At 38.3% G+C, this 22,620-nt stretch overlaps 2 protein-coding genes across 4 annotated transcripts in view; one reads left to right on the forward strand and one right to left on the reverse strand.

Moving 5' to 3' along the window:
* LOC118019865 (inositol polyphosphate multikinase) overlaps positions 1-2,353 on the reverse strand; it is a 44,730-nt gene extending 42,377 nt beyond the window's left edge. For both annotated transcript variants that reach the window (XM_035019466.1, XM_035019458.1), the window contains exon 1: positions 1,844-2,353. In XM_035019466.1, coding sequence (XP_034875357.1) covers positions 1,844-2,033 — 190 coding nt within the window. In that variant the 5' untranslated portion in view covers positions 2,034-2,353. The remainder of the gene's footprint in view (positions 1-1,843) is intronic.
* Positions 2,354-3,485: 1,132 nt separating this feature from the next.
* On the forward strand, positions 3,486-22,170 carry LOC118019873 (CDGSH iron-sulfur domain-containing protein 1). Of its 2 annotated transcripts, none has more exons than XM_035019491.1 (3): positions 3,486-3,687; positions 10,488-10,693; positions 19,545-22,170. In XM_035019491.1, exons 1-3 carry the CDS (start codon positions 3,663-3,665, stop codon positions 19,632-19,634), a joined length of 321 nt encoding a protein of 106 aa, XP_034875382.1. In that variant the 5' UTR covers positions 3,486-3,662; the 3' UTR covers positions 19,635-22,170. The 2 variants fall into 2 exon arrangements, with proteins under 2 accessions (XP_034875382.1, XP_034875372.1); XM_035019481.1 differs by lacking the exon at positions 3,486-3,687 and adding an exon at positions 9,475-9,569.
* Positions 22,171-22,620: the final 450 nt, after the last annotated feature.

Consider the following 22,620-nt stretch of genomic DNA (forward strand, 5'->3'; position numbering starts at 1 on the left):
TTTGGGTGAGAAATTAACACTTTCAGCCACTGTTGCAATGTGGTATAGTCACATTAGAGTACATTTGTGAATAGGCTCACTATTACATACTTTGATAAGCAGTGGTTACACTCTCAAATGTAACAAATGACAATCACCATTGAGATTGTGTTTATGCTGGGATTTTTTGTTTATGAGTTGATTTCTAGGGACCCTTAGGGAAACTTTTATTTAAGCTTCTAAAATATTATTAGGAATATTATCATTACAATTCATTAAAATAAATCAATAGGTATGCAATATAAATCTACTAACAGTAAGTCCACTACTCTCTCCAACTTTCATTACCAGAAGAGACACACACAAGAATGTGTCTATGCTAAGCATCTTAAGAACGTTGGTTCCTTACATCTAGGCTAAGCACCTTGAGAACTATATTTGTTTCCTTGCCTGTGCGTACTGAAAGAACTGTCAATTTTCACTCTTTCAACATTTCCCAATTTAACTAAGCCCCACCCCCTGTACAAGGCTATGAGGATAAACAGATTTGGTCTCTAACTTAAAGGAATTCACAATTCGGTAGGGACAAAGGCACACAGTCTTCATGACATCATCATTAACACCTAACTTTCACCATGAGAAAAGAAAGGTAGGTAAAGATAAAAGCAGTGAGAAATGTTGCTCTTTGAGAAATAACATACACACACAGATTCAAACAAATACTCAACCATTTTGAAAAATCCTTGTTCGATGAGTTATCTGCAAGAACAATACACGGTGGAAAAATACAGTGGTCTGAGGCAGGACCCTTGGTTTCCTGATTCTAACACAGTAGCGGTGGGAGCTCAGGCTTGTCACTTTAACCAGGCTTGGCCTCAGTTACTCTTCTAAAAATACCAGTATTATCTTACTACCCTAAGCCCGAATCATTTTACTAGCATAAGTCAAACTGTATCTAGTGGTTCCAAGTCTAAGATCTGTACTACTCACATACTCGTACATCAGATTCCCCAAGTAAAAATCATGGCCCGGAGAACCAGTGTGAGTAAGCTAGGTGAATTACGGTTCCTAAACTCAACTTTCACATCACCAAGAGAATCAACTGCGATAGGTCCTGTATTGTGCTTTGAACGTGGTAGGCTCCCAAAGTGTGTTACACAGGCCATGACACAGTCTTAAAAAGATAATCAAGAATAACTGAATGTCTTAACCGTGTACCTTCCTAGTATAACAGCAGGGTATATTTCCTACCATGAATTCGAGTTTCTGCACTACCGGAACCACGCCTCCTGAAAAACCCAGGAGATACCAGAAAAACCTCTCAAGGGAATAGGGAGAAAGATCCTGGATAAGCCAAGACCAGCGTTCCCAATAAATAAATAAGTGAAATAAGCCCTATGTCTTTTCTTCCCCTCCAGCTATGCAGCTGCACACAGAAGAGAAGCACTAGATTAGCATCATCTGCATTTCATTCCTTTCCTTGTGCAATAGCTACCCGCCTATAATAAACAGACCTTGTGCTCAAGGGAGAATTTACTTCCCCGTCCAGTAAGTTCCTATTTTTCACTAACAACGCAGTCTGCAATCAACAACCACTCTCCTGGGGAGACCAGGCACTCCTCTCCCCGCCACCTCCTGCTGCTGGCCTGACGCCCCCCACCCTAGAAATCTCCCCCCTTTCGAGCCTCTGCTGCATGGGTCGCGAGGCTCTGGGGGACAGCGGAAGAGGCCTGGGGTGCTGTGCGCAGACCGGAGGGGAGTCCAGCCCAGCCCAGCCCAGCCCGTGAGCGCCAAGCTGCCTCGGCCGGCCGGGGGCTCCCAGAGGCGGAAGGGGAGCCGCGAGCCCCACGCCACCCCCACTTACCCACTTTGTCCTTCCCGTACATGTGCCCGGCCACCTGATGCGAGAGGGGCACGCAGCCGTTGAGGAAGCAGAGCCTGCCGCCTGCCGGCTTCGGGGTGCCCTCGGGGGGGGCTTCGCTCACCGGTGGGGTCCGCATTTCTGGGGGCCCGGGCGCCTCGAGTCGGAGGGGGGATGGCGGCTCCGTTGCCATAACGGAGAGCTGAAGCTGAAGCTGTAGCCGCAGCGAGAGCAGGAAAAAAATAAGGCGGAGGGAGGGGGAGCCGGAGAACCCGAGGGTCGCTCAGGCTCGGCCGCAAGGAGGCCCGGGGGTTCCCGCGGCTGGTGCCCGTTGAGGCCCGGGAAGGGGGCCCATGACGCCGCGGAGGCGCGGGCGCTCCCCTACCCAACTCTCGGCGGAGCGCGGCTCCCGACTCCCGCTGCTCTGCCGAGGCGGCTACCGTTGCCGGCGCAGCCCTGGAGACGGAACCGAGCCGAGGAGCGGCGGCGGCGGCGCCCCGCGCTCCCAGGGGCCCTGACGGCGACGGCGGCCCCACCTCCTGCGCCCCCGCCCCCTCCCGCCGTCCTCCAGTCCCCTCAGCTGCCGGGCGCGTTAGCGCCGCCTGCACCGCCGCAGCAGCCGCGAGCTTCCGACTGCGCGACCCACAGCCGCCGCGCTACTGAGCATGCCCAGAGGCTGCCCGACGGGACCCCCTGCAGCGGGGCGGGAGCTTGGCGCAGCCAGCGGGAGCTGAGGGCTAGCGGATGGGGCAAGCGCACTCGCGGCCTTTCTCACCCCAGCCCTGAGCTGGCTTTACAATGCCAGCAGGGCTGTTGTAGCTTCATTCATTCAGAGGGCGTTTCAGCTCTTCCTGGGGTGCGGCTCAGAGACTCCAGGGGCTTCCAGTTGTGAGGAGCAATCAGTCACGTGTTGAGCGTTGGGAGGCCGTAGCATGGCTTGGGAGGCTACCCTGCAATCAACTCCCTCCAACTCCCACCCCGCATAGAAACACTAAGAGTAAAAATAAGAAGCTTCTTAGAAAATACACCTTCCAAAACACCCTTTGAGTTAATTCTAACCCCCCTCCCCAAATTCGGGCCCCTAAACCGCTTTTATAAAATATTTTGTAACTGACACTAATTTCAGACTGTAGAAGATAGAGAATAATCTTAGTATCTTTTTTGAGTACATTTTGAGCCGTTTGTTTCTCTCTCCTACTCAGCCCTTAGCGCAGGTTCCAGGGTCCTTAGTAGATAACTGGCTCAAAAGCAGAAGAAAGTGACGTACACCGAGGGCGAGGTGAGGTTCTGAAATAGGACTCCACAATTGATACCTGTGTGTCTGCCACTGGCATTTTATATGAAAACTGGACGTGGCCTTGCAGGTGCCGAACTGAACAAGAAAACTGTAGATAAAATCTTAGATACCTGATTATGTCAAGTGTTATACCAGCACCTGTCCTTTGCCCTGTGAAGCCCGCACACCTGGAAAAGACTTAAATCTGGCCTGGAATCTCTATTCTCAAAGCCCTGCCCCAGGCTCCAGGACTCCGCCCCTTACGACTGCGCACACTCAGTTGCTACCTTTCTAGGTCTCTTCCTCCTCCCCGCTTTTCCGGCTGTCAAAATCCCGACTCAAGACTTTAGACTGGGACGCAGCTCCGCGCATGCTCAGCATTAACTAGGGTGGCAGTACACACGTGCTTACGGCCAGCCGCGGCGCCTGCGCCGTAGCGGCCTGGAGTCGGTACGCGTAGACGTTTCTCGCACCTTGACTCCGGCCCTCCGCAAGAGCCTCTTTGTGCTTAGTGTCCTGTGCACACGCCTTGCAAGCGACGGCGCCATGAGTCTGACTTCCAGCGTACGAGGTGAAGTGGGGCCTGGGAGCGGGTGAGGTTGGAGGCCTGCGCACCGGTTGCAGCTTCCTCTGCTCCTCTCTGGGCTGTTAGTTACCGCTGCCCTGCGAACCCGCCAGTCCTGTAACCTTGAGATGTAGAAGGGCAAGCGCAGGGCTGGCCTGCGGGCTCCCTGGGCCAAACGGGGAAGGGGGGCGATGTCCGTATGGATTGGTGATCTCTCCAGGCATAAGTGGCATGGGGGCTATGGAGGCATTCACCCAAGTCTGGATCACGTTTTCCTTAACCAGCCATGACCTAAAACCTAATGATTCCGTCGCTAGCTTTTTTTCTTGTTCTCCCCTGAGGCACCTCTGTGTTGTCACACAGCTTGGAAAAGAGGAAAGATTAAAAAAAAAAAAAAGAACTGCTCCGCCTTCTCAAGTTTAAATCACCGTGGAGACAGACCATCAATTTCCTGCAACTCTGAAGCAGTGCGTGACTAATCACATCTCAGTTTTGCACATTTTTTTAAAGGAACGAACCCAATCCGAGATCTTCAGTTTTCCCAGGGTTTTTTTGTTTTGTTTTGTTTTGTTTTGTTTTTAATCCCTCTGGCATCTGGAACTCCGTGGCAGTGGTCCAGGAGAGAGGATAGAAAACGGAGCTCTTTGAGCTCTCCGCTTTCTCAGCCTTGCTTCCTTTGCGCTAGTCTGGCGTTTGGAAACAGGTCCAATTAAAATTAAGAGATTTTCTAGAATTCGATTAATGTAGAGCTTCACATTATAACAGTTCTTGGTGGTGGTGTAACTGTTAATATAATACTGTGCATCAGCTACGTGACACATGCGATCTCTCTGCCCAGGTATAAAACGCCACACCTCCTGGTTTGGTTACCTGTAACAGTAGTTAAGTAAAAGTAAAGAGATTGTCCAGAAGTTAATTAAAAAGAGCCCTATTGATTAATTTAGTAAATACTGAGCAACTAGAGTGCCAGGTTCTGTAAAAGCTCCCTGTTAACATGAGATCTAATTTTGTAATCCATTCTTTAAATTGGAGAATTCCACGTCTGTTGCCAAAAGTTACCTGGCAGAGTTGGGCGGGGGGATAACCCATGACTTTTTTAGTTACTAATGAAGTATATAGGAGGTGATTATTTATAAAACTTATTTCAAAGGATGCTCATCTTGAGAGTGCTTTAAATAGAGGTACCTTGGGGCACTTAAAATACAGAGCGATTTTTGTTTCAGTTTTTTAAAAAACCTAAACCTGTATTTTCTCAGGAATAAGACTGTTGTGTAAAATCAGATACTCATATGACTTGAGCCACTGATAATTTTATAGAAAGACAGTTTGCACTTTTGTGATATGGGCTGAAAGATTCCAACACGTGTTTTTAAAATGTGGAGTCATTTTGTGTGTTTTGAACCTAGGGTTTAGTGCCCATTGAAATGTGAAGTAGGTGAACCCTGGGACTTCTTAGCATTACCTGCTGGCTAATCTTTCTTGCAATCAAGATAAGTTTGTGTGTGTGTTTTTGTTTTTGTTTTAATCTAACCATAGGGGAGTCCAAAGGTGACGTCCCCATTAGCTTGCTGTTTTCTAAGGGATAGGAAATTGTTTGGTGAAGAGGGTTATCAGCTTAAACTTGAAGTACTCAACTTTGTTATGAGATGTAACTACTTTTTATTTCACCTAAAAGTGTAAAGGTTGTTATGAGGACTATGGGAAAAGGTCCAAAACCCTTGTAAATCTCTTCATCCAGCACCTTCTTACTTTCTTCTTCAAACATTGTAGTGTGGCTGGGAAGGGACAGATAATGTATTGAGAATCCACCTTGTAATGTTTAGACCTCAAATTGTTCTCAATTTTTAAACCACACTAAAAAATCTATATTTTTGATTTTTGAATTTGGGGAAGATGAATTGAGATGTCTCTTCTCAACTAAGATTAATAATTATAAAGGGCTTAAAATAGTATGCACTTTGTAAGTATATGTTAAATAAAAAATAAAAGGGTATGTCTATACATGCAAAATTCTTGTTTATATTCAGAAAAAAAATAATGGGTTGTGGGTTATAAATAAAATTAATGGGGATCAGGCCAGGACATGAATCTGGGAGAGGCAATAAGGATAAATGATTGGAATCCAGAGACCCTATTCAGTGAGATGGTTCTTGATACCCTTTGGGTGGGTGATACCAACCTTTTTTTTTTCCCTTATTGAGGTATAATCAACATACTTATGCCGAACTTATTTTTATTTAATTCTAGTTTATTATAATTTCTAACATTAAGCATCTTTCACTACTATGGAGTCCCCCATCTTTAGTGACTCCTCCTCATACCCAGTATATGACTTTCAGGAAGTTTACTATATGTCTTGCTCCTTGATACCTCCAAAACTCATTGAATCTGCTCTTTAGATTATAAACAATAAGTAAATATTGGGGGGCATTAGGGATTATAGATGAAACAGGATTGGCAGTGAGTTGATCCTTGTTGGAGCTGAGTGAGGGTGAATGGGAGTTCATTATAGTAATCCCTGTATATGTCTGAAGTGTTCCATACTAAAGTTTTATTTTTTTTTTAAGATTTTATTTATTTAGTTGTCAGAGAGCGCGAGCACACAAGCAGAGGGAGTGGCAGGCAGAGGGAGAAGCAGGCTCCCCGCTGAGCAAGGAACCTGATGCAGGGCTCCATCCCAGGACCTGAGCCGAAGGCAGATACTTAACTCACTGGGTGACCCAGGCATTCCTAAAAATTTTTTTTTGAATCTGAAGAAATGTTTTAAGTCCCACACTTGATACAGTAGATTAAGATGAGGCCAAAGATAAGTCATTTGGTATAAGAGCAATGTGATGGTAAAATGGACAGATGGAGTTGCAAATTCAAATTAGTAATCTGTTATTTCTTTATACTCAGCTAACATTGAACACTACCTGTATGCCAGGCCTTTTTTTTTTTTTTTTAAGATTTTATTTATTTATTTGACAGAGAGAGAGCAAGAGAGGGAACACAAGCAGGGGGAGTGGGAGAGGGAGAAGCAGGCTTCCCGCAGAGCAGGGAGCCCGCTGTGGGCTCGATCCCAGGGCCCTGGGATCATGACCTGAGCCAAAGACAGACGCTTAATGACTGAGCCACCCAGGCGCCCCTGTATGCCAGGCCTTAAGAAAAAAACATTACGAGACACAGCCTGCCAATCTGGGGGAACGACCTAAGGGAGGGAAAGATTTAAACATAGCTCCCCTCCCCCTCTCCTGAGAAGAAAAGAACATTCTGATTCTGTGGCAGTTGACACTGGGCAGGAGAGGACCGTTTTAGGCAGAAAAGGGACTAAAGGAACAGAAACGGTGAGATTTCTGTCTAGGTTGAAACAAAATAATTCCCACAGTAGAGAAAAGCTGAGGAATGGGTTATAAACAACAGATTGTTTTCAATCTCTGAATAATTCTGAGAGAAAACCAGTATTATGTTATACAAACCAATATTATACAATAGTAGACCAAGGGAAGAGTAAGAATGGGAAGGATTATTTAGAAATGTATTTTCTGTATTTTCTTTATATTGGTTTATTCATTGTATTTGTATAGATAGAAAGCACTGTTAAGCAAGATTGGGCAGGGTGGGATTTCATCTAACTGTAAGAATACTACTGTGCCTTGAGAAATGTCTATAGAGAAGGGAAGTGAGGATAAAACCATAAGAGTCAGAAGTAGTGCTCAGGGTTTTTCTGGACCCCAGTTATGAAAGAGTATCTGAAAGGTGCCAACTGAAATGTCTTTAAAAATGGGTTTTGGTAAAGTCTCTTTTTGCCTCTGAGACTGTGTTTATTCTTAATAGAATATATCCACTGTCAAGAACTAAATAGTTACTTAGGTTTTATTGTTTTTGTTTGTCTTGGGTTTTCAATTCTTTCTCTATTCTAATTGTTGACTTTCAATCCATCATCATTCTTGCCTATCTCGACACAGTTTCCTTTTCCTTCTTTTCCCTAGAGTTGCCAGTGGCATCCACAGCTTTTTGCCAGAAAAAAACTGATTCAGGCTGCAATAATGAAATGATAAAACAGCAACATATTTCTTATTCTGGGAACTTTTACATTTGTGTCTAATAAGATTAGGGAATTAGGTTTTGGGAAGAGGGGAAAGTGGAAATTCTAAAGAATTTGTCTAGCTCTGTGATTCTAAAAAACCCATTGGAGCACATGCGAAGCCATTTTCCCAGCACACACATGGTCCTATGACATTTATATAGGGTCATAAGTGACCTTTGTTAGGGGGTAGGGTAGCAGTGCATGTTTTGATTCCCCATGGGGCAGCTACTTTTCAGTAGTATCCAGAGTCAGTTCCCATTTCTTTCATTTGCTTTTGCCTTTGTGTGTCAGTTATTCTGTCATTTATTCCGCTGTCAAAAATTCCAGGGAGGTAAAGGTTTAAAAAAAAAAAAAAGTCACCATATGGATTCAGTGGCTAATATGAGAAAAGAGAATAGAAGACTGTTTTGATGACTAAGAAAGATTCTTTTGGCCTATCATGAGTTTCAGGTAGGATTCCCTTTTTATGTTGTGAGACAAATTAATCTTAACCAATTTTAGTAGTTATTTGGGTTTCGGGCCTTTTTGATATAAGTAGGCACTATTAAATCTGCTAGAGATTACTTCATAATTCACCTAAAAAGTAGGATGTAACTAAGATTAACAGTTTCTACTGTGTTAATTTATTCTTTTGGGATATTTCATCATTTTAAGTTTATACTAAAGGTAATATTTAGCAAACATAATTGAACATATACTATGCAAAGCAATATTTTAGCCCATTTTGTGATAGGTACATTAGCTATTCAGAGTGGCTTTCCATTAGCTTAGAAGCGGATTGCTATAGCTCCTGACACAGAGAGTCCTTTCTCAAGGGAGTTCCATGGTAAATAATACATCAAAAAGGAATATCATGAACCCAGCTAGAAATCAGAGCAAAGTTTCAGCCCTACTTGGGATTGCTACAGGATAATATCATGAAGCTGCACTAAAATTCAAGACAAATCTACACAAAATGTGAAGTTAAAAACATTCTTCAATGAGTCCAAAGGTTTGAAGCTGTCAAATAACTTATTAACTTGTCTCAGTCATGCAGCACCTGGGAAGGACATAAGGTTAATGTTTATTTTAGAGGATTTTAGCAAGGAGGAATGGAAATGTGGGAAGGAAACTGTTTTGTAGAGAAAAATACTGTGGTTGAAAATAGAATCCAAGGAATGAGTTAAAAGAGAAGACCCAAGATAAAAGGAACTAAGTGTGAGAATGATTGTTCCTTCCCATTATAGTTTTGTAAGAATGACCTCCAATGTAATGTAGGGCACTATTAGGAAGGGTGATTAATCACATTAGTGCAATAAGAAATTTGGCTCAAGGGGCGCCTGGGTGGCTCAGTTGGTTAAGCGACTGCCTTCGGCTCAGGTCATGATCCTAGAGTCCCAGGATCGAGTCCCGCATCGGGCTCCCTGCTCAGCAGGGAGTCTGCTTCTCCCTCCGACCCTCGCCCCTCTCGTGCTCTCTCTCTCTCTCATTCTCTCTCTCAAATAAATAAATAAAATCTAAAAAAAAAAAAGAAATTTGAGTCAATAGTGCAAATAAGCCATACAGTTAATTATTCAATATATGTTTTTATTTGTCCTTGGATTGTATTTTTTGTACTTATCTCTCTAGGGCTTTATTTGATAGTCTGGGAACTTATTTCAAAAAAATGTGAAGATCTGACTGAGGAAGTGCTGGGAAGCAGTCCAGTGTGTTTATCCTGACCCCTGTTCAACTTCTTCCTGCAGTTCACTCCATGCTGGGAATAGACAACTCACCTCTGAGGCTGAGGCTAACCAGACTATGCAGAACTTTCTTCTCTCCAACATTCTGTGGAACTGGGGTAGTTAAGTGCTTGGGTTTCTAAGGACTCCTTGAAAAGCTACATGAAAAGAATAAATAGATGGTCTGTTAGTCAAGCAAATAATTGAGTAGAAAAATGTCATTAAATTTAAAATGAAGTTTGTAGGGAATTCAAATCATCATCCACTGGTGGATAATGGAAATTTAGAATTTATTGAGACTATAACTGTAATTATATTCATGTTTTCTATGAAATAAGAAATTAATACATTCTGATTTTTATTCTAATGAGAAAGCACTTTGAAATTTAAAAAACAAAAACAAAAACTTTTGGATGACTTTGAAGCCCAGAATCCTGCTGGATATATTTCTTTGAGTGTTTAGTATTAAGGGTACTAAACTGTTTTATTTGTCCTTTTTTTGTTTTTTTCTTCGGATACCAATTCTCTTTGTGGTTATGCACTTTAAAATCACTAAAGGACCTACTATTTAAATGAACTCTGATGAGTCAGTTTGTTTACATAATCACCTCCTGATTTTTTGGGTGGGGGTAGTCTTTATAATCTGAATTTTTTTATGTATCGGATTTTTTTTAAACAATAGGTATCAGCAGGCTTACATGTTCTTTTAAATCTATTTATGAACACTTTAAGAATTATTAAACATTGTTTTTCCTTCTCCATGTATAAAATAATTTTTAAGTTTTCCTCTGTCTCAATTTAGCTATCATCATTCAGTAGAAAATATGCAATCGCCTCAGTAAACGCTGGGGAAAGTCTTAACAAGAACTGTTACACCATTGTGTTGTAATTATTTTGTTAACAGTAAAAACTTTTGACTATTCGAATGCTTAAAACTCAAAAACTGGATTTCCTGAACATTAATGTTAGTAAAAATACACATTATTAGTGTATATTTTGGTTTTGATGATTATTCCTGTTTTCCTTCCCTGCTCTAGTTGAATGGATCGCAGCAGTTACTATTGCTGCTGGGACAGCTGCAGTTGGTTATCTAGCTTACAAAAGATTTTATGTTAAAGATCATCGCAACAAATCTATGGTAAATCTTCACATCCAGAAAGACAACCCCAAGATAGTACATGCTTATGACATGGAGGATTTGGGAGATAAAGCTGTGTACTGCCGTTGTTGGAGGTCCAAAAAGGTGAGAAAAACGAGTCTTTTATGTTAATACCATCTTTAATGTAACAGTTCTTTTTAAACTGTTCTATCAAACATGTATCACCAGATATTATTAGGATATCTCTTCTTCTTCTTCTTTTTTTTTTTTTAAGTAATCTCTGTGTCCAATATGGGGCTTAAACTCACAACCCTGAGCTCAAGAGTCACATGCTCCACTGACTGAGCCAGCCAGGCTCCCCTTTTCTTTCTTTCCTTTTTAATGCATCCTGTTCTTCTCTGTTTTCCATGTACTCTCCAGGATTATATTTCCTAAAATGTGTACCTACTATGCAGTAAAATTCCATTATTCCCTTATTGAGTTCAGGTGAATGTAACTATATTCTTGACCAAGAAGAGAAAAAAATCCCTTTATTCTTAGGATTTCCTCCCCAAGTGGATCTTTGCCTCCACTATCCCAGGAAAGAGAGTGTGCAGCCTAAAACACAAAGAGGAACAGAAAGGGTAGATTCTTTTCTTGAACTTTCAAGCTCCTGGATTCTAGGACAAGTTTTAGAAAATTCAGGAGAAACTTGGAAAACTACCCTTGAAAATTTCTTATCTGGTAAATATATTGACCCTGTATCTAAGCTTTCTTTAAGCTATAACTCCTATAGTTAAATACCTAACAGGATTTTTTTTTTTTTTTAAAGATTTTATTTATTTATTTGAGACAGAGAGAATGAGAGAGAGAGGGCACATGAGAGGGGGGAGGGTCAGAAGCAGAAGCAGGCTCCCTGCTGAGCAGGGAGCCCGATGTGGGACTCGATCCAGGGACTCCAGGATCATGACCTGAGCCGAAGGCAGTCGCTTAACCAACTGAGCCACCCAGGCGCCCTACCTAACAGGATTTTTAAAATCTTCTTTTGTGATAATTACATTTCATCAAGTTCCATTTGGAACTCTCATCTGTGATACCTGCAGCTTTTAGACAGTGATGACAGCTAGTGACCTAAAGATGGTAAATCCTTTCCTAAGGTCATCTTGAAAAGCTTCATACATTGAATGTGATGTATTGTGAGGAATATGGTGAGTGTACCGCCACCATTAGCATTTAAATAAGATGGATTTCACTAAAGATGACACTATAACACATAAGAAAATAGACAATAAAAATGATTTATCTGTTTCTGAAAGCACATGTCAGGCACCACCTCTTCCCACAGTGGAAAGCCATTATCGCAAATCGCGTATCACAAATAAGGAAGAAGTCACATACTAGGTACTGGAAAGTGTATTCTAACTCTTTTCCCCGATACAATCTGAAACTGCTTGATGAACATACGGAATGGGAATCAAAATAATAGTCAGTTGTACCTTAAAAAGAACACTGTTCATTTGGTATGTGGGATTATTTGTAAGTACTAGTAAGGTTGCTAGAAAATAATCCTAAATAATATTCTGTAGACCAGACCTGGTTTGTTTTTTAAGAATTATGCCCATGATAAGTTTTATTCTCCTGTTGCTCACCAAAATATGCAAAACAATACCTTTAGAAATTCAAGAATTTCTAAGTCAGTGTAGTAGTTCTTTAGTCAATAATCATTTAATGTCTATATATGCATGAAAAAGTTAAATAGTAAAACAGCAGGTATCATAGATGTGTACAGTAGACTTAATACAGGTGCTTTAAATAAAAGAAAGAGGGGTGCCTGGGTGGCTCAGTTGGTTAAGCGACTGCCTTCTGCTCAGGTCATGATCCTGGAGTCCCTGGATCGAGTCCCGCATCGGGCTCCCTGCTGGGCAGGGAGTCTGTTTCTCCTTCTGACCCTCCCCCCTCTCTCTCATTCTCTGTCTCTCAAATAAATAAATAAATAAATAAATAAATAAATAAATAAATAAATAAAAGAGCTTACACTGTAGGCTAGAATTTTCTGGGAAAGCATAGTGATATACATGGGAGTTAAATTGCCCCTGGAAAGTTTGGTGGTATTTGAATAAACTAGCAGTTTTGGGGGACTCTTTCTTAAAATCTGTAGGAAAGAACTCAGGTGAGCAAAGGTGGTGGGATCAATGAAGAATCTAGTCTGGTCATTGCATTTCCATCCCCCCCAGGAATAAGTCCAGATTGAGGAGAGTCTTCAGTACCTGTTTGAGGAGTCTGTGCCTGCAGACATGGGCAGCTTCTTGTCAGGAATTTCCAGATAAAGTTATGATACGTATACCAGAGTGATAGCTCTAGGAATGGAGAAAAATGAACAGGTACAGGGGACATTTTGAGGGAAGGATAAGCCAAATGCACTGACTGATTTGTAAGGGAGATTGGTGGAGAAAAACGGAAACTCATTAGTCTCTACACCTGTAGTATTAGAAGAGATGGTGCTGCCAAAAGAAATAGGACTTCCAAGAAGAAAAGCTGATTTTCTGGAATGGTGACAAGGAATTTAATTCCAAAGTGAATTTTGAGGTGACATTTGAATGGAAATGTCCAGCAGATAATCTGAAATGTGGGTCTAAGGCTGAGACATCAGGATTGGAGATAGAAATCAGCAAAACTGATGAGTCAAACATAAGAATACAACAGATCCTTGATGCAGGTAAAAATCAAGGGCTAAGTATGAAATCTTAGGGAATTTTTTGCATTTTGGAAAGAAGAAGAAGAGCCAAAAAGATGAAATGGGCCAGAGTTAGAAGAAAACTAAGAATATCATGGCTTCACAGTGGAAAGGAGAAAGTTTCAAAGATTTGGCTGTGAACATTGGCTTGTGCAAAGACGGCTAGGTGAATATTATAGTATGAGTTGCATTAAACAGTCAGGCAATTAACCTTTTGGTGTCATTTCAACAGAATAATTAGAATAGAAGCTGTGTCTAAGTGGGTTAAAGAGTGAATTACTAATAAAGAAATGCTAGAAGTCTTAGTATATGTCAAAACTTCAGTATATGTGACAGTGAATGGAAAGGAAAAGAAAGATGACTGCTTGAGTGAACTCTAAAGCATAGATTTGGGGTCAAGTAAAGGGTATTTGCTTTGGTTGGTTTTTCCCAGGGGGTAAAGAAAGGGTCAATAAAGCAAATAGGAACTTATAAGGACTAAGATCTTAAATATTTCAGGAAGAATCATAAATGGATACAAGCTAGTGGTTTAAACGGTTTATTAGACTTTATAATTCAACAAAACATTCTGGGATTATTTTTTCATCACACAGTTTAGAGTTTCCAGATGGTTAAACTAGAGATGGTCATTTCCCATAGGTAGACTTTAAGGAGAGGAATGCCAGACCAGTCATTTTATTTCCCATTTTCTCTTTTTTTAAGCTTATCTTTTATGCTGTTAGTGATCCTCTTTGCATCTAGGATTTGTCAGTTCTGAATTTTCACTGAATCTTGGGAACTTTTTATTCCCACGTGAATCAATTAAGAGTTCACTTTGAATATTATTCTTGTTAATGGATGTTCTTATTCTTCAAATAGCTTTGGAAACTCCCCACATTCCTGAGGTACCTCAGGTTATCACAGAGGTGCCAACTCACACATTTACCTGCCAGTGCACAGAAAACTTGTAATTAATACCTTTGGCTCTATTGAGTTCATAGTCAATAATTTTTTTCCTCATATAAACCAGTTGTGTTTATAACAAAATGAAAACACCTTTCTACTTATCTCAAAAAAGTTACATGTGATAGAAAGTTTAATTCTGTTCTAATTCATTCTTAAGTTACAATCACTAGTAGCCCATTGTGTGGGTCTAACATTTTTGAGTGGTTTTCCCAGGCCTAATGAATCATCTCTTAGCAGTGTGCAGAAATTACATTTTTAAATATGCCTCATTTAACAGGCCTATTTCATAGTATTTCACAAAAGGGCTATCCGTATGTGACAGGAGAAAGAAAGGAGGCAATAGAGAAGTGACTGCAGGGAAAAATACTATTTGAGACAGCGCTGTCTTGAAAGAGGTGGAAGGAAATGAGAGTGGGAGCACAAATGTGAGGAAGGAAGGGAGAGCCTTATTTTCGAAATAAAGTGAGCGAACTTTGATTTCAGAGGAAAGAGTATGCAACATAGTCTTACTTGCCAGATTGCCACCCTACCCCCACTCCCTGAGTTGTATTTTGGCCATCTAGGAGGCAGGAGAGAGTTTGAACAAGATAGTAGAAGGATGCACACACACTAAGAAATAAGAATAGAGGAAAAGCGTGCTCATTACTGTCAGGAGCTCAACTGAAGTTGAATGCAACTGAACATACTATGTAGAATCATTTTGTTCATTTACAACTTCAGGATTTGAATTGGGTTTTTTGTTAGTGGTGTGCTTGTTTCTGTTTTAGGGTGTGTGTGTGTGTGTGTGTGTGTGTGTGTGTGTGTGTTACAGAAGTCTCCATCCTATTAATGGTTTGGAGGTGGGTGCATGGAGTCCATCTCTTCATAGAAACAAAATTCTGTATGTTGGTTACATAGCTTGTCCAATCCACATAAGGAGAGTCTTATAAAATCCTAATTTCTCTTAATATATTTTGCTTCTATCTTACATTTTTTTTTTTAAGATTTTATTTATTTATTTGACAAAGAGAGACACAGCCAGGGAGGGAACACAAGCAGGGGGAGTGGGAGAGGGAGAAGCAGGCTTCCCGCCAAGCAGGGAGCCTGATGCGGGGCCTGATCCCAGGATCCTGGGATCATGACCCGAGCCGAAGGCAGACGCTCCACAACTGAGCCACCCAGGCGCCCCTCTATCTTACATTTTACTAAAGCAAGTACCTAAGAATGGAATAAAATGTCATATCTTCTCAGGTAATGTCAGATCTTACTGCTTCTCTTTCTCAACCAAAGCAAGACTTTCTCAGAGCAGTTTATTATAGTGAGTCAAAATGGCCCCATGCAACTTCCTTGGGAAATAGAATCCAAACTCATTAAAAATACAAAGTTTAGAGAAGGAAGATAATTCTTTTTTTAAATTGTTGCAGATACAGGAGATAAGGAGCATTTATGGGCACCTGGGTGGCTCAGTCGTTAAGCGTCTGCCTTCAGCTCAGGTCATGATCCCAGGGTCCCGGGATCGAGTCCCACATCGGGCTCCCTGCTCCGCGGGAAGCCTGCTTCTCCCTCTCCCACTACCCCTGCTTGTGTTCCCTCTCTCACTGTCTCTCTCTCTGTTGAAAAATAAATAAAATCTTTAAAAAAAGAAGGAGCATTTATTTATTTTTATCTTGAAATACCCAAAAAACAGAAACATCATTAACTTGAGATTAGAGCCATTAAAAAGAAACAAATCTTGTGTATTTTATGAAGACCAATGATGTTGCTATCTTTCCAAATGAAAAGCAAGAATCTCTAGGGTTGTTTTTTTTTCAATCCTAATCATTTATTAAGCCTCTGCTCTAAACCCTCTCTTCTCTAATTTTAGAAATATGTAGGATTTCTAGTTTACTAATTGGGTTAACAAACATACGATATTTTCTGGACATACAGGAAATTCAGCCAATTCAGTTTGCAAGCTTTTCTCCAGAATTTGTTAATAACAAACACTGGCGTGTTAGAACAGATTTTAAAATCACTTAAAAGCTAAACTTTTTTCCATCAGTTATTTGATCCTTTAGGTTTTACTTTTAAATATTGATAACTATATGAATTAAATTAAATATACCCTTTGTGGGTTTTTTTGTAATTTCAGCTCTTTGCTTGACAATTTAACACATTTCAAAATCTTCAATGAAAGAGGGTAATTTTTGTTTTTGACATATAATGGCATTATTAATACAAAGACTACTTCCTAGATTACATTTGAAAGTATACACACATTTTCTTTCTCTTGCATAGAAAAGTTGAAAAATTGAACAAGACACTTCCTGAAAAACATAAGTATTATTTATGTTTTTGAATTTCAATGCCAAGTAATTGACATTCATTCATTTATATTATATTGAGAATCATGAATTAATTTCAATAAATATATCCCATGAATATGTACAGTGTAGTCTTAAGGAATTGCTAATCCAATCCAAATAGAAATAACTCATCTTGGTCCTTGTTGGGAAAAAAAAAGTTTTGTTTTTTCATTAACTTAAAGTGAGAACTCTAATGAATAAATATAATGAGAATACCTAATCTTCACATGAAGTTTGGGAGAGGATTCTGCCTTAAGTCAGTAATTCCTGGGATTAATAAAGTACTATTAAAAGATATCTGTGTGCCTGAACAAAATGATTTTTAATGCTTCGTTTACATTTTAAAGTCATAAAAGCTTTACATATTATGAAAACATGAAAATTTATTAAACAAATAGGATCTACTATTTGCTGCTTTTTAAAGAAATATTTTTTCTTTTAAAACAGGAAACAGGCAAATTTCTGTTTTTAGGCAGACCTAGATTATCATATAAAAAGTATATTCTCATTTTAGATGTATGGCTTTCTTAATCTTTTTATAAGATGTTCTTTGTATATTTCTCTATAGATTTCTTCTCTTGATTCTATATATAGAGGGAAATAATTTTTAAAAATGTATTATTTTTCTAGTATTTTTAAAATGAGATTTAAGAAGAAAAGTTAAACATGCTATTTCAGTAAGTTATTTAAAGCTTTTTAATTTATAAATACTTCACATTTTAGAAATACATTTTATAACCTATATCTTAAAACTGTACAGTAACATGTTTTGTGTCTGCTATTTATAAAAAATGGAGTCTTTTGCAATGTAAATTTGTATTCTCACTGTAAAATCATCTGTTTGTTTATTAAACATATGTCACCTTGATATGCTGTTCTTTGATATGGGGTACATTTTAGTTTGATTTTGTGGATTGTTATAGCCTCTTTCTTATCCATGCCAAGAAAAAACTGAAAGCTTAGGTTGATGTTTTTGTTGTAAAAACTTGTTGTTGTTGTTTTTTAAAGATTTTATTTATTTATTTGAGAGAGAGAATGAGACAGAGAGAGAGCATGAGATGGAGGATCAGAGGGAGAAGCAGACTCCCTGCTGAGCAGGGAGCCCGATGCGGGACTCGATCCCGGGACTCCAGGATCATGACCTGAGCCGAAGGCAGTCGCTTAACCAACTGAGCCACCCAGGCGTCCCTAAAAACTTGTTTTTAACATGAATATACTGTGTACCATATCTTATTGGGGGAAAAAAAAAAAAGAAAGCTTTATATACATTGCATTGACGTTGCCATCTACCCCAAGGTAGAATTTTTACTTTGAAATATTAGATATGCTGGTACCTTGACTTTTTCTGTAATTTTTAACTAATTTACTGTATCTTGGAATTATATACAAATAGTAAAATTAAAATTAAGTTTCTTTAACATCAACCAAGTATTATTTTAATCTTAGACACTTCTAATGTCATAGTTTAAAGATTTATACCCTTACTGTCTATTTTCAGGTATCTAAAATTATATTGCCTTCACTGTGAGTAATGAAGCAATTATAATCTTAAGGCTAAGATTCCTGTTACTTTACCCTTCTAAATAGGCCTCTTCAATGCAATAGTGTACCTTATACCAAACAGTGACTCTAGATTCTAGAGTGTTAGGTACATTTCAGACATCAAGAATAAAATGAAGATGCTATCATCGTTTGACGTGAAATAGAAATAAAAGTTATAAATATAGAAAGAAAGAAAAAAGATAATTTACTAGTAATTGGACCTTCTAAATGTAAAACCCTGAGGACACAAGTAAAACATTGTAGAATTCCTATCTTTATCATTTAACAGTAGGAAGGCTATACTTGCAAAAACCATTGATAATATATAGGATAAGTAGTTAGGTATGAAAATATACCTAATTATGATAACTATAAAACATATAAGGCAGAAATAATGTTTTCAGAGTATGCATGAGACCTGAAGATGAGGATTTCAAGAGAAATTTAAAAATTCTCATTTATCTGGAAGAATAAATAGGTAAAGTTTAATAAAGGTAGGTAGAGAATAAATAGGAAAAGTCTAACAAGAATAATGTGACAGAAACCTAGCTCTACCAAATATTGAAGCATATTTTAAACCTTGTTATTATCTCAGCAGAGTAGGTTGGTGAATATGATAATGTAAAACCTGTAAATAGGCATTTTTATAGGTAGAACTTTATAAAATTAGGAATAAAGGTATAGCAATTTGGAAAAGTGTCACAGTTCAGTCAGCCTGGTAAATTTTGAGTTAAAATAGCATTTTTTAATAGCAGGACTTCTTTTAAATAATAATGTATGCTACAAATCAAGAGAATTATGTGATATGTTTTTAAAACATAATGAAACCAAATCAGAACATCTTTTGGGACTTCTTTGGAGTACACTGTGACAAGCACTGTTAGAAATTTACTTCTGTCACTTCTTCTACCACTGAACCCAAAATGTCAGTTATATTTAAAATGTGAAATCATGGAAAGTAATAAATATTTACCACATCCCTAGGAGAAAGATGTCTCCATGAAGAATGTTAAAAAGGGAAATACTGGCATGCTTGTATGAAACGAATATAAAAAAATTAGCAAAATAAAAAGGTTTGGGAAAAATTGCTACAAAGCTGATCAACAAAGGGATAATACACAAATTGATTTTAAACAAATGGACTTAGGCTCTAAATGGACATAGATCACTAGAAGGGAAATGTAACTGTAACTAGCATATAAACATGGAAAAGAATTTCAGCATCCACAATCAAATATCACAAATGGAAATGCAGTTAATCATTGTGTATTATCCACAAGTTGATTTCTTCCTTCTACTTGCTGTTTATACTTCAAATATGCTCTTTAAGAACACCTATATAAGGTAGTCTAAGAAAATCTTTTTATTAAGAGTTATCGTGTGTGTTATATATGTAAATTAAGCATCACCCCCACTCTGCCAGGCTAATACTGATTTTGCAGTTAGACATTGACATTCTCTCTTTTCCTAGTTCCCATTCTGTGATGGATCTCACACAAAACACAATGAAGAGACTGGAGACAACGTGGGACCTCTGATCATTAAGAGAAAGGAAACTTAGACAGTTTTGATACTGCAAACCAACTTGTCATGATGTTATCTGATTGTTTAATTAGAATGACTACGACTTCTGTCTAATTCACCTCCCCTGGGTTCTAGATGTGGTATATTGGAAACTGCAGCTTTCATACTCACGGCATTTGCCTTACTTGTTGAACCATCGTGGTGCACATTTGTTTAAACAAAAAAGGAAAAAGTAAAAACCAACTTCATGGCCTATGGGTTATTTTGGTCTTGTAAGGATCCGTTTCTTTACGTTTAAAATAATTATATTAAGATATAGTTGTATGTTAAAGTTAACATTAAATTATTCTCAAAATCCTGTATATGCAGGTTGTACTTGTAAGTTTCAAAGAAAATTGTCACCTTTTAATATTACTTAGTTAACCTAGAAAGTAAATTGGGTGTGATCAAGCTATATTAATCTCTTAATTTAGGAAAAACCTGTGATGACCTTGATTCTCTTCTTGACCTAGGTGATGACACTGAGAAAATATAGCTTCTATGTTTTCATAGTTTTCAATCAAAATGAACTTGGAATGTTATTCTGCTTAATTATAAGTGGGCCAGGTCTAAAATAAAAGGGCACGGTAGCTTCTTTATTCATTTTCATGGGTATGTAATTGACCCATTAAAGGAACCAACACTGGAAATTTGGATCAAAGTGATATTAAAGTAGTCATGAAGAAAGTCTTAAAATGGTAATGTTCCAGAATTCTATTCCAAGAAGTGGCAAGCACTTGAAGCGGGAACACTGAAGGAATTGGAGCACATGATGTCAGGCCTCTTGGACAGAAAGCCGTACATCCATGACAGGAATAGTAGTCACAGAGCTAGATGAAAGGCACAGGAGGATTTTATTTCCCACCCTTGATCATCAGGCACATGGCTATTTCTATTAAAGAAACTATTTGAGGGAGAAAAATAATTAAATTTTTAAAGAGAGATTAGTTCTTTGGGCTTTATGGGTTAGAAGGAAAAGTCGGGACAGAATATATACAATTGTAATACAAACAATTTGACATAGGTCACAAAAATATTCTCATTTCTTTTAGTATACTTGAATTCTCAGTAGTAGTGAATAACAAGTTTCTATGTGCTAAAATCCAGGATTACCATGGAAGTCACAGGAATCAAACCAAATATCAGCATTCCTGTATTATGTACGATCACTGATATTTTTTAAATGTACAATTTTGTGTATTACAGTAGGGAAAGTTTATACCAAAATTGTGTATACTGGTTTTAAGCAGCCTATGTGACTTATTTGGATATGTCTTTGAGGCATATCTTCAATACAAAATCTAAAATACTACAAACCCTGATTCTACCTATCAGTTTCTTAAGGTGAATTTCTTTCTGTGCCTCTGCCTTCTGTTTTAAGTAAGTGTGGGTGGGTCTGCAAAAGAAGCATCATGCTTTTAAAGGTTAATTGTTTTAAGGAAAAATGAATCCATGAACTCCCAGTTTCTGATAAAGGGACATCCTTTTAACAGACTAAACTGTATTCTTATTTTGAATTTGAAATTAGACTATTGGTCATGCATTTTTATAGCTAGTGGAAAGGGGGGAAGAAATTACTGCCAATTGTCAAAACTATTTTTCAAAGGAATAAGATTATGTGTATGTTTATCGTGGAATTAGAAGTGATTGCCTAATTGAAATGCAGATCTACTGTAGCATTTTGTTAGTCCAAAATAATTAGATAAATATATCCTCAGGGTCATGTTAAAATTTTGTTACATGCTCTTCAACTAGAATCCCTTTAGGATATTAAACCTTTCATGTTACTTACCTAAAAAAGTTAAGTGGGTGTGGTTAAATTAATGTGATGTTTTTACACAAAAATCATTGTGTGCAAATACTGTTCTCATTTAAGCACCCCGAAGCATCTGATTGCTTTTTCATTTGAGAAATCAGGCAAATTGGGTTCCCCCACACCACCACTATCTTTTTTCTCTATACATTAATGTTCCAGTGATTTCCAAAATAGGATTTTGTGCTAGGTTGAGAGTTTCTAATGTCAGGAAGAAACTTGTTTTGCAGTGATTGAAAGTGACATTCCTCTGTTAGTACAACAGACATTTATTAAGCATTTTCCACAGACCATGTAATTGAGACTGAAACATTTTGGAGAATTAAAAGCTCACAGATAAGATTATATCATTTATGATGTAGGTTACATAATTATGATAATTTATGATTTGGGGTTGTTTTCCTTAAATTATAATAGGTACAGTTGTGTATACAACAAAGTAAGTGGATTTATTTGATTTTTCATTAGTTATGAAGGATTTGGGTTTGGTAAGGTTTTAAGATAAACATTGATTAAGGTTCCTAATTAGCAACATATTTAGTGATTGTGTTTCTGTGAGTGTGTATTATCTACTAGTTGTCAGGAGCTATGCTTTCTTTCTGAGTTTAACACAAGTTGATTTCAGGCAAAGCCACTCACCTCTCAGCCTCTATTTAAAATGGTTGGAGAAAATGGCATTTTAGGCAATTTATTTGCAAATTCTAGGCCAACCCTAAATTTTCAGCATCCCAAAAGGGAAAAAAGTAAAAGACTGATAGGTAATCAGCTTGAATTTAATTTTTATTATAAGATTATTCCAACTTTTGTGGTATTGAAGTATCCTTTTATGAAATGTTGATAGTATTATCAGTTGCTTTAAGTATCCTTACTTGGCAAAATAAAAAGTTGACAGTTCTGTACTGGTCCCCACTTTTTTTTTTTTTTTTAACTACTCCATGAAATCTAAAAGCCTGGGAACCACTAAGCCAAGGTCCTATGTAAAGTTCTGGGACTTACTATTTTATTAAGATATTAAAACAATACAGTTTTATTCATTTTGATACTTAGTTTGTACATATGAAATTTTTCACATATTACCATGTATTGAGGTTTCATGCAAAGTTATTAATGTATAAGAAATCATTTTTATTTCCATTCAAATGTACTGTCATGGAATGGATCCAAACTAAGA

The sequence above is a fragment of the Mirounga leonina genome, unplaced genomic scaffold, assembly GCF_011800145.1.
Source record: "Mirounga leonina isolate KUSES-001 unplaced genomic scaffold, KU_Mleo_1.0 Mir_109, whole genome shotgun sequence".
Lineage (NCBI taxonomy): Eukaryota > Metazoa > Chordata > Mammalia > Carnivora > Phocidae > Mirounga > Mirounga leonina.